The sequence below is a fragment of the Mus caroli genome, unplaced genomic scaffold (genome assembly GCF_978045245.1).
Source record: "Mus caroli unplaced genomic scaffold, Mus_caroli_1 scaffold_6, whole genome shotgun sequence".
Classification (NCBI taxonomy): domain Eukaryota; kingdom Metazoa; phylum Chordata; class Mammalia; order Rodentia; family Muridae; genus Mus; species Mus caroli.
In genome coordinates this window covers 68,711,703-68,722,899 of record NW_028227261.1, presented here as the reverse complement: position 1 = coordinate 68,722,899, position 11,197 = coordinate 68,711,703, and the positions used below count along the sequence as shown (strand labels likewise).

The 11,197-nt window shown below is 45.9% G+C and overlaps 1 protein-coding gene across 1 annotated transcript; it reads right to left on the bottom strand.

Moving 5' to 3' along the window:
• Positions 1-4,135: 4,135 nt before the first annotated feature.
• Positions 4,136-6,893, bottom strand: Rps6 (ribosomal protein S6). The gene is made up of 5 exons (XM_021160118.2): positions 6,819-6,893; positions 6,187-6,318; positions 5,603-5,813; positions 5,327-5,473; positions 4,136-4,424 (listed from the first exon to the last, which is right to left on the bottom strand). The coding sequence occupies exons 1-5, from the start codon at positions 6,822-6,824 to the stop codon at positions 4,171-4,173; spliced, it is 750 nt and encodes a 249-aa protein (XP_021015777.1). The 5' UTR covers positions 6,825-6,893; the 3' UTR covers positions 4,136-4,170.
• Between the last annotated feature and the right edge of the window lie 4,304 nt (positions 6,894-11,197).

Sequence of the window (11,197 nt, the reverse complement as noted above, 5' to 3'; positions counted from 1 at the left end):
TTTTTAGAAACTTTAGTTTTTGCTACCATTTAGATTCATGGGAACCAGTTTCTGCCTGGTGGTCATTTTTTGTTTTGTTTTGTTTTGTTCTTTGATTTCTGTGTGGCCCTGGCTGTCCTGGAACTTGCTCTGTAGATTAGGCTGACGTTGAGCTCACAGAGATCAGCCTGCTTACTCAGGCTTGGACTTAAAGGTGTACACCATCACTGCCTGGCTTTGTTCATTTTTTTTTTTTTAGATTTATTTATTTATTATATGTAAGTACACTGTAGCTGTCTTCAGACACTCCAGAAGAGGGAGAGTCAGATCTCATTACGGATGGTTGTGAGCCACCAAGTGGTTGCTGGGATTTGAACTCCAGACCTTTGGAAGAGCAGTCGGGTGCTCTTACCCACTGAGCCATCTCACCAGCCCTTTGTTCATTTTTTAATGCTTTCTCTAGCAACTTTATAGAGGGGTACTAATCACATTTATAGTAGTCTGGATTTAGTGGCTTACAACTAAATCCCATAATTTGAGAGTTAAGGATTCAGAATCTGAGGCCAGAATAACCACAGACCCAAAGAAGATAAGTAACAAGGAGCCCCCAAGGGATGATGCTTGAATCTCACTCAGAAAGGAAAATAGACATTAGGAGTGGATGGAGAACAGGGATAGGGAGGGGAACAGGAGTGGGGATGGGGGGGGGGCGGCAAGAACAGAAATGGGGGAGTCTCCCAGGAGTCTATGGGCACAGCCCTGAGACTCCTAGTACCTGGGAGATATGGACACTAAGTGGCCACCTCCTATAGATAGCTAGGTGGGACTTCCAGTGGAGAGAGGTGGGCATTAACCAACCCAAAATATGTCCTGCCTATAAGATGTGCAAGGAAAAGATGGAGCAGAGATTAAGGGAATGAGTGGCCCAGCCTGAGACATCCCATAGGAGAGAGCCAGTCCCTGACACTATTAACGATATTCTGCTTTCCTTCAGACAAGACCCTATCATAATTCTTCTGAGGAGCAGCAGCTGACGAGAACAGATGCTGAGACCCACAGCCAAACGATAGGCAGAACTCAGGAAACTGTGAAAGCTGGGGCAAGGGTTGAATTCAGGAGATGGAGGGGTCAAGACCACCACAAGACCTACAGAGATAACTAACCTTGGGTCCATGGGTGTAAAAGTAACTTTTATTGTCCTGGTGTAATTGTTATCTATGAGGCTTATTGCTTGTCTGCTAACTCAGGCCTACTCCTATAAACTTCTAGCCTCCATACAATCTAATCAAGGCCTAGAATGTTTTCAGCCTGTGAGATTGCTGAATAACCTCATGCCTTCCTCGTTGTTTTTGATCTCTCCCCTCCCCTCCCCCTCCCCCAGCTTCCTTCTCTCGGCTTCTCATGAATTGTTCCACGTGGCCTCAAACTCTAGCAATCTGTTCTAATTCTATAACTGTCCCAGTAAAAGTGCCTTTCTCGACACTGTAATAGTTTCCCTTTCTCCTGGTGAATTGGGCATATCCTATTGTCATTTCTGATTTGTCACTTTGTCAATTAGAAATTGCTTTGAAACATGGGTGCTTCCTTGGGCTGGAGAGATGATGGCTCAGCCATTAAGAGTACTGACTGCTCTTACAGAGATCCGGAGTTCAATTCCCAGCAACCACATGATCTATACTGAGATCTGAAGCCCTCTTCTAGCATGCAGGTATACATGCTTTTTTTTTTTTTTTTTTTTTTTTTTGGTTTTTCGAGGCAGGGTTTCTCTGTATAGCCCTGGCTGTCCTGGAACTCACTTTGTAGACCAGGCTGGCCTCGAACTCAAGAAATCTGCCTGCCTCTGCCTCCCAAGTGCTTGGATAAAAGGCGTGCATTACCACGCCCGGCGTGATAAATATTTTTTTTCCTTTTTCTTTTTGGTTTTTTGAGACAGGGTTTCTCTGTATAGCCCTGGCTGTCCTGGAATTCACTTTGTAGACCAGGCTGGCCTCGAACTCAGAAATCCGCCTGCCTCTGCCTCCCGAGTGCTGGGATTAAAGGCGTGCGCCACCACGCCCGGTTAAATATTTTTTAAGAAAAATACATAGTCCTGGTACCTTTGCCTATGGGAAACTTTAAAAATTAAGGCTGGGGATGGCTCGGCGTTTAAGAGCACTAGAGGACCTGGGTTCAATTCCCAGCACCACATGGTGACTCACAACTATCTTTAACTCTTGTTCCCGGGAACTGATTCCCTCACAGACATACATGTAGGCAAATCACCAGTGAACACTAAGAAAAAAAATTTTAAATTAGTTCTTGTTCTAAAAGCCATCTTCAAAATTAAATTTTGCTTAACAAAACATTTTAGTTTTGACACTCTGACATATCACATGCCATACCAAACTGAGGCAGCCTCCTGGGTGGTAGTGTCACGTATCTAGCTTATGGCTGTACTTCCTAGTAATCTAATCATGAACTGTTACTGCAGCCCTACAATTAGGAAGCAGGGTATCCTATACAATTGTAGTAAGCAAGATGACCTCTGGGTCACACGTGAAATCTTACCTCATGCCACAGTATGCCTTTTAGGGCATGTTCTGTTTGCTTTTAAGTTTCCTCTCATGATGTTAGAGGCAGCAGAGGTTTTAAGTTGCAAACCACTATATTACTCTGAACTCTCTTGTATAGACCAGACTTGGTATTACCTCCCCAAAACAGCAGACATTAACAGTATTGGTTTATGTGGGAGTTGGCTATAGAATTTGGGGCCTGCCTAGTGAATCACACTATGTATAAGCAATGCTTTGGGTTTTACTCTTTGAACTTGTTTTCTAGGGAAACAGCTTCTATTACTCTTTGAGCCTCATGTACCTTACGATCCTGCTCTTTCCAGTCATGGTTGCAGAGACTACATAAGTGAGTTTCAGGCCAGCCAGACACTGCCCTAGAAAGATCCTGTTTTACACAAAGCTAGGAATGTTGGCACCCAACAGCACTCAGGGTGGCTTGAAGCAACTTTGACCCCAGGCCAGCCAGGATATAGAAAAACACAAAATCACAATGGGTCACATGCCATATAAAGATGAAGTGGACAAAAGCAAGATGTGAAAATCCTACACTGAACAGTGTTTGTAAACACTAACAGGGTTAGGAGTTCTGATATTCACAGCTCCCAGAATGTCCTTCAACATTGATCAGTGTTGTTGGACTTAATACTGGTTTCAGTCATCAGATCTTAGCATGTGGCATAAGACAGAATAACGGAGCTACCAATGGCAGTGATCCAGTGTACCTGGAATGTTTTACAAAAAGGCTCTCGTTTGAGTACAGGTGATTTGTATTGTAAAACCTGTGCACTAAATAAAAGGTGGCTTTGTTCCTGATAGCCTGCAGCCTTTTCTTTTGGAATACCTTTTAATACCCAAGTTATGTGTTAACTCTTCAGCCAGAAAAAAAAATCTTATACTAGATTAGAATTCCTTTAATCCCAGCACTCAGGAGGCACAGGCAGATCTGAGTTGCAGCTGGTATGGTCTACCGAGTGCCACGATAACCTAAATTAAACCAAGAAACCCTGTCTTGGAACACCCCTACCCCAAAACAAAATCAGAGCATGTCCTTGGAAGGGTATTTCTCATTTTACTGTCTGCAGCACACCTGTGAATAGTCACGTGTAACAAAAAAAAAAAAAAAAGATGGAGAAAACCTGTCTTTGCTACACAGGCTAACTTGTGATACACACCAAAACTACCTTCACACTTAAGCAGGTGCATACAAATCAGTACCAGTGACTGGGAAGCATGACGGAGGCCTAGGTTTAATCCCTTCCACACCATTCAGCAAGAATGCAGCCACTGTAGAAATGATGGTACATTACAGGGGCAGGGAGGCTGGTAGTGCATGGGTGATACCTTTTGGGACAGAAGTTATCTTTTTAACAAGTTTCAAAAGCAGTTTTTGACTTTAAAGGCTGTTTCTTTAACTATTAATCTTAGTAGTAATTTAAGGCCTCTTCTATGCCATCCTACATTTTAATTGTCTCCAAATGTTATTTATTTACCTTGAAAATAATCACTTTCCCCATATTCTAACAGTCCTATAGATGTATTCCTTCTTCTGTCTCATCTTTCCCATCATTTATCTAGTTACACTATTAATGAAAGCCAATGAAAGATTCAAGGTCATTATTTATTTGTTGCTCTTAAAGACTCATTTTTGACTGGACTCAGACTTAGAAGTAGAAGCTCTCAGCGAGGACAGCCTACGTCTCTTGGCAATCTGTTCCTGGCGCTTTTCTTTGGCTTCCTTCATTCTCTTGGCCAAAAGTTTAGCGTATTCTGCAGCCTCCTCCTTGTTCTTCTTAGTGCGTTGCTTCTTCAGAGCAATACGTCGGCGCTTGTGTTGCAGGACTCGTGGAGTAACAAGACGCTGAATCTTGGGTGCTTTGGTCCTGGGCTTCTTACCTAAAAATCCAGATGAGCAGTCACTTCTCAGCACCCATGCTGGATGGCTATGCAGTGGCGTAATGCAAGCCAGGCACACCCAAGGCCCCATTCAATCCCCACCATTCATCCAAGGCCCGTGTTGTCCTCAAAACATTTTTTAAGTATCACTCTGACCCTATGGTCTGCATTCTTTTTCATTTATGCTTGAATCCTACTTTTAGGCAGACTCTGCCTAACTATTAGAATTTTGAAAATTCATTTTAGCCTTTTGAATTTACACTTAGTCCACATTACTGGTCTCTTTAGAACAGAAACATGCTGTCATCTCAGCTCACGGACCTTGTAAACAAGCTGGGATAGTTAAGTTTCGCTACAGGTCAGTCACTCTGTCCACGGGGGGAAACGGACCATTTAAACCTCCTGTCAACTGGGTTACACCTTTCCTCTAGTACCACTCTAAGTCCACAGTCCTGAGTTATTTGTATCTCACATACAAGCCATGTCCTACAGACACAGTAACATTGTGTAACTGATGCCGTAGATCTTCATTGAGTATGTTGCCTAACAAATAGTATTTTTTCTTACGTTTAAGTGTTTCTCTTGACTTTCATAATCTATGTCCCAGAGATGTAAAATACGAGAGCCAGTCATTAGTAAATTCAAGTGTTTCTTTTATAATCCAAAGCACCAGCTTGGAACCTGGTCTCTCCAAAATCCTCTCCTGCAGGTTGTCCTCTAACCCCTACATATACATCAAGTGCTTTAAAGGATTTTCAATGTATTAAAATGAGAATATCTTCGTAATCTCAGAATCCTGGTCATTCCTAATCCCAAAGCCATGAACATAAAGTCTGGTAAACCAGTCTCCGGGCTGGCATGCAAAGCTGCAGCACTAACACAATCCACCCCCAAATTGTTACCTTCTTTGTTTAAGGGCTTCCTGACAACATACTGGCGGACATCATCTTCTTTGGAGAGATTAAAAAGCTTTCGGATTCTACTAGCTCTTTTAGGTCCCAACCGACGAGGCACAGTAGTGTCTGTCAGTCCAGGAATATCCTTCTCTCCTTAAAGAAACAATCAAAATAGAGACATTAAATGTGTATCACTTAGGAAACAAGTTCACCGGCCAATCCCACTACCTAGGAGGCAGGTCTCTCAATAAACAAGCAAGCAAGCTTCAACGAAAGCCTCACCTTTCTTTACAATAACCAAGTTGAGAACACTGAGATTAGCGTCCACAATGCACCCGCGAACAGACTTGCGCTTCCGCTCTCCTGTTCTCCTTGGTCTGTAGCAGGAATGCCCCTTACTCAGCAGCAGGCGCACTCTGCCATGCGTCAGAACACCTTGCTTCATGGGAAAACCTTGCTTGTCATTCCCACCGCTGATCCGGACCACATAACCCTGCGTTGAACATAAAATATTATTTTACTAGTTCAGTCCCAACCTACTAAGTGCAGGTTCTTAACCTCTTATGTCCAACACCCCACTAGGGAGAATAACTGAGACCAATTTCAACCACTCACCTTTTGTCTCCCGTTTCCAACTAAGGTCAACTAGTCATCTGTCCCTTTTGACTTACCCTCCTAACTACCCCGGTTTTACTAGCATGAACATGAAGGGCTTTTTTAAGACCCTGAATTCCGTACGGCAACCAAGAAAGAAGCATGCTCTTTCGGCCCATTACCCCAAACTTGGTTCTATTAATGAAACTTAACCAAACCCAACAGCCCTTGCGCTCGCCACGCTGGGACATGGATGCCGGTAACAATCTTACCTTCCACTCTTCACCAAGAGCATCAGCGGCTACTTCCGTGGCCATGCGCTTCTCATAGAAGGTGCGGAGCTTGCGCTCGTCATCCACCTCGATGAGCTTCTGACAGCCGGTGGCGGGGAAGGAGATGTTCAGCTACGGTTTTAAAGAGGGGGCAAGAGAGAACCTTAGGGAGCTACGCCGCGCCGACAACCCAGGCGCAGGACGTTCTGAGGCCGCTCCCGGACGGAGCAGGGCATCCGCGGCTCGGATCCCCACGCCCGGCAAAGCGCCGCGTCCACGGGACATTTTACAGGAGCTCTATAGGATGCTGAGGACGCCGGGCGACCCTCAAGACCTCCGCTAGCAGAGTGGCGAGGGCTCGAGCGCCGCGAGGCCGCCCGCCGCGAGCGGGGCTTCGGGACCGTGCGTGCCGTGCCCGGAGCCGGGCGCCGCTATGGCGCTACGTCCGCCGCGGCGGTGCTGCAATCGCCCGCCATCCGCTCTCCCAGAGCGTCCCAGGGCCGCCAGAACGAGTTCCCTCCCGCCTCGGATCCTTCTCCACTTAGTGCGGGACTTATGCGAGCCTGGGACCGAGGCCGTGCCGCACGCTCGGGCTCGGACGGCCTCACCCGGCCCCAACCGGGGACGCCTACCTTCATCTTGACACAGCCGAGCGCCTGGGAGGCGTCACGAAAAAGAGGCCCGACTTCCGCTTAACCCAGGGCACATAGCGCTCTAAATTCTCGCGAGAACAGCCAGCGGAAGTGACTTTAGAGGGGCGGTACTTCCGGGCGTGGATTAACTAGACTACGGAGAGGCCGGTTTGCAGCGAGCTGTCATATAAGCTTCCTGGGACGGGGTCTGTCGTTTATCACCGGGGTTAGCCGCTTCCTGACTGGTCCGCTGAGAAGCCGAATCTCTGTTTCCGACCCTGGTTTCTAGTAGTACCTAAAATGGGAAAGCACGACCAGAATTGTCGCCCGGGCTGGCCGGTCCCTCACGGTAGGGAAGATTTCCAATCCGGGATCTTGTCCTGATCCCAGCGATTGAGTGGCTCCTGTAGTCGCCGGACCGCAGAGGCTAAGCAGTCTCGTTTACCCGGCACAGACATCTATCGGATGCCTCAGAGTCTTGAGCCTCTCTGCTTTCGCTCTTCTTCTGCCAAAATTTTCCCTTTTTGTGGGTGGGCTGGGGGTGACAACTCAGATTGGAGATTGAGCCTAGGGGCTCATCACGGAGCGGCACCGTCGATGTCAGCTCTTTTTTCAAAACACAAATTAACAGCTGAGCGTGTTGGCGCACGCCTTTAATCCCAGCACTTGGGAGGCAGAGGCAGGCGGATTTCTGAGTTCGAGGCCTGCCTGGTCTACAGAGTGAGTTCCGGGAGAGCCAGGGCTATACAGAAAAACCCTGTCTCCAAAAAACAAAACAGAGGCAGAGGCAGGTGAATTTCTGAGTTCGAGGCCAGCCTGGTCTACAGAGTGAGTTCCAGGACAGCCAGGGCTACACAGAGAAACCCTGTCTCCAAAAACCAAAAAAAAAAAAAAAAACAAACAAACAAAAACACAAATTAACACCATTTTCCGTGCTTGTTTACTGCAGTCACACACAGTTCTGTTCAAACTCGTTTTTTGTTTTTTTGAGACTGTCTTTGTTTAAAACGCTGGCTGTTCTGAAAGTCCCTATGTACATCATACCCATCTGCTCACCGCTGTCACCAATTTCTGTCTCTAAAATTTTGAGTAAGCCCATCATGCGATGGAATTAAATGGTAGTTGTCTTTTTATAACTGGCTGGCTTCACTGAGTGCAGTCTTCAAGTTTATATTTTTCTATCTTTTAAAGGCTGTGTGTGTGTGTGCGCGCGTGTGCATGTGATCACATTTTGTGTACTGATTTTCTTGTTGAACATTCATGTTGCTTTCTTTATACAATATCCTTGGGAGTATGGCTGCCTGCCTCCGCCCTCAGACATCAGAAGGGGTCTGATCCCTTTGAATTGGAGTTACAGATGGTTGTCAGCTGCCATGAAGGTTCTGGGAATTGAATGCTGGTCCTCTGGAAGCCCAGCTACTAGTCTTAACCACTGAGATGTCTCTTCAGACCCTGTGACCTATTTTTAAATTTTGGATTGTTAGACCTGCCATTGGTGATGCCTGCCTTTAACCCTGGCACTATGGAAACAGAGGCAGGACGGCTGTCACAAGTTCTTGCCAGCTTGGTCTATATAGTAAATTCCAGGATAGGCAGAAATACACAGTGAGAGCCTGAATCAAATATGCACACAAGTGAGAGAGGGGTTGGAGGAGCTTGCATGCGATAGTGAGGTATCTGGAGGCAGGCTTTCACTTTGCAGCCCAGGCTGATGTCAAACTCCATGGTGCTGCTGGGGGATGACTCCTGATCCTGGAGCTTTCACCTCTCAAGTGCTGAGATTATCATAGGCCTGTGCCACCACTAATCTGATCTTAAAGACTGGTCCCTGTTTATTTTAGTTCTTGTATTAGGTCAGTGGTCCACTTGGAGTTTTGTTTTTTAAACCAAGTCTTACTGTGTTGCCTAGGCTGGCCTCTTGGCCTCTGTACTTGAACAGTTCTTTTCCAGCCTTCCAAGTGGCTGGAACTACAACACATGCCATTGAAATCTGCACAGTGGTCATCCTCATATGTCTCTCCAAAGGTGGAGTCACCTCCTCCTTTCCCATGTAGGTATGTAGTTGTTCTGGCAGTACATGTGATGGGAGCGCTCTCCACACACTTGACCTAACCCTTTGGTTTACCAGTTATGTCTGTCCAGTGCCAGGTCACACTGGTTTTGTTTTTGTTTTTTGAGACAGGGTTTCTCTGTTTAATCCTGGCTGTCCTGGAACTCACTCTGAAGACCAGGCTGGCCTTGAACTCAGAAATCCACCTGCCTCTGCCTCTCAGGTGCTGGGATTAAAGGCGTGTGCCATCACTGCCTGGCCACACTGTTTTGATTACCATAATTTTGTAAGATTCCTAGAATGGGCCTTGTAATGCTAACACTCAAAAGGAGAGATGGGAGAGTTGTGAATTCCAGGGGAGCCTCCACAACCTAGCAAGATCTCATCACCACAAACACACACACACAATTATTTGCCTATACATTAATGCCAGGGTCACATGGGGGAGACCCTGTCTTAAAACAGATGAGCAAGGTGGTGCACACCTTTAATCTTAGCATTCAGGAGGCAGAAGCAGGCAGATCACTGTGAGTTAGATAGGATCTGGAACTTGGGGCACACCTGTCCCCCAGACCTTGGTTTCTAAATTCTATGACCTATTCAGAAAAACAAGCATTCTGTTGCAAATTTCACTGACTCCAGATCTTTGTCAGATAGACAACAAAGTAAATGTAGAATATTTGTTCCAGAAAGAAAGTAATATCTCAAAAAACCAATGGACTTGTGTTAGCAGGGTAAAGGAGTAAAGGTTTCTTACTCTAGATGTGAAGAAAGCCATGCTACAAATCTAAAATGCATGCTGTTCTATATAACAGATGGCTTGAACTTTTAAGAATTTGCATCATGTCTTGGTTGTATACTTCTGCCATGATAGTAGCACTTAGGTGAGGCAGGAAGCTGAGGAGTGTGAGGTGAGCCTTAGCTACACGGCACATTTGAGGGCTTGTCTCAACAATTCTGAATTGTTGACCTCATGGACACCTGTGGATACTGAAGTCCATGGATGCTCCAGTCCCTATGTAAAATAGCATGATATTGAGTACTGCTCACATCTGACTTCCTGTGTACCACCTAGAACAGTATACATGCTATGCAAATAGCTGTTTTATGCTATTTTTATAAGAGTAATGACTATAAAAAGTCTACAAATGTTCACCGTGTGCAGGTTTTTTTCTCAAATATTCAAGATTATTGTATCTAGAAATGCAGATTCCATAGATACAAAAGAAACTCCAACCAGGAAGGTGGTGCATGCCTGTACTCTAGGATTTGAGGGAGCTTCCACAGGAGGATCAGTAAGTAGTTCAAGGCCAGCCTTAACTATAAAATGCATTGAGGCCATCCTGGACTAGCTGTGGTTCAAACCAACCAGTCAGCCGTGTTGGGTTCCTGTTTTGAACTCCAGTATTTGGGAAATTAAGAAAGGAGGATCATGAGTTCCAAGCCAGCCTAATCTACATAGTAAGTTCCAGAGTAGCCTGGGATAACTAGTGAGATACTTTCTCAAACAAAACAACAGTGAAATACAGGAAGAGAAGTTGTAGGGGAGGAAATGGGTTCTAGTGTTTCAGAAAGCTGTTTGGTTTCTAGCCCAGTCTTGGACACACACACACACACACACACACACACACACAGAGACAGAGACAGAGAGATACAGAGAATCATTTTAAACACAAAGTTCAACTTAAAAGACAATCGCTACTACTTTTCCCTTTTTCTTTCATTTGTATATTTATTCATTTTACATCTGGATCAAAGTTCCCTTCCTCTCATCCCAGTCTCACCCTCCCCTTCTCCTCAGAGAAGGTGGCACACCCCTTGGGCACCACCCTACCCTGGGACACCAAGTTGCAGCAAGACTAAGTGCATCCTCTCCCACTGAGGCCCAACCAGGCCGTCTACCTAGGGGAAGGGGATCCAATGACAGGCAACAGTCAGAGACGGCACTTGCTCCAATAGTTAGGGGACCCACATGAAGACCAAGCTGCACATCTGCTACAAATAAGTAGAGGGTCTAGGTCTAGTTCCTGCATGTTCCCTGGTTGGTGGCCCAGGCTCTGTGAGCCCCCGTGGACCTAGGTTAGTGAACTGTAGGTCTTTATGTGGTATCCTTGATCCTTCCAGTTTGCTCAACCACATCTCCAACTCTTCTACAAGACTCCCTGGGCTCTGCCTGATGTTTGGCTATGGGTCTCTGCATCTGTTTCCATCCACTGCTGGATGAAGCCTTTCAGGAGACAGTTATGTTAGGTTCCTGTCTGCAAGCATAGCAGAGCATCACTAATAGTGTCAAGGAGTTGGCTCTCTCTCATGGGGTGGGTCTTAAGTT

Excerpts from the sequence above, each read along its gene's own strand:
- Rps6 (XM_021160118.2), bottom strand. Across the intron at positions 5,814-6,186 it reads CTCTTGGTGAAGAGTGGAAG|GGTTATGTGGTCCGGATCAG; the intron begins GTAAGATTGTTA and ends TGTTCAACGCAG. Across the intron at positions 4,425-5,326 it reads GAAGCCCTTAAACAAAGAAG|GTAAGAAGCCCAGGACCAAA; the intron begins GTAACAATTTGG and ends CTGGATTTTTAG.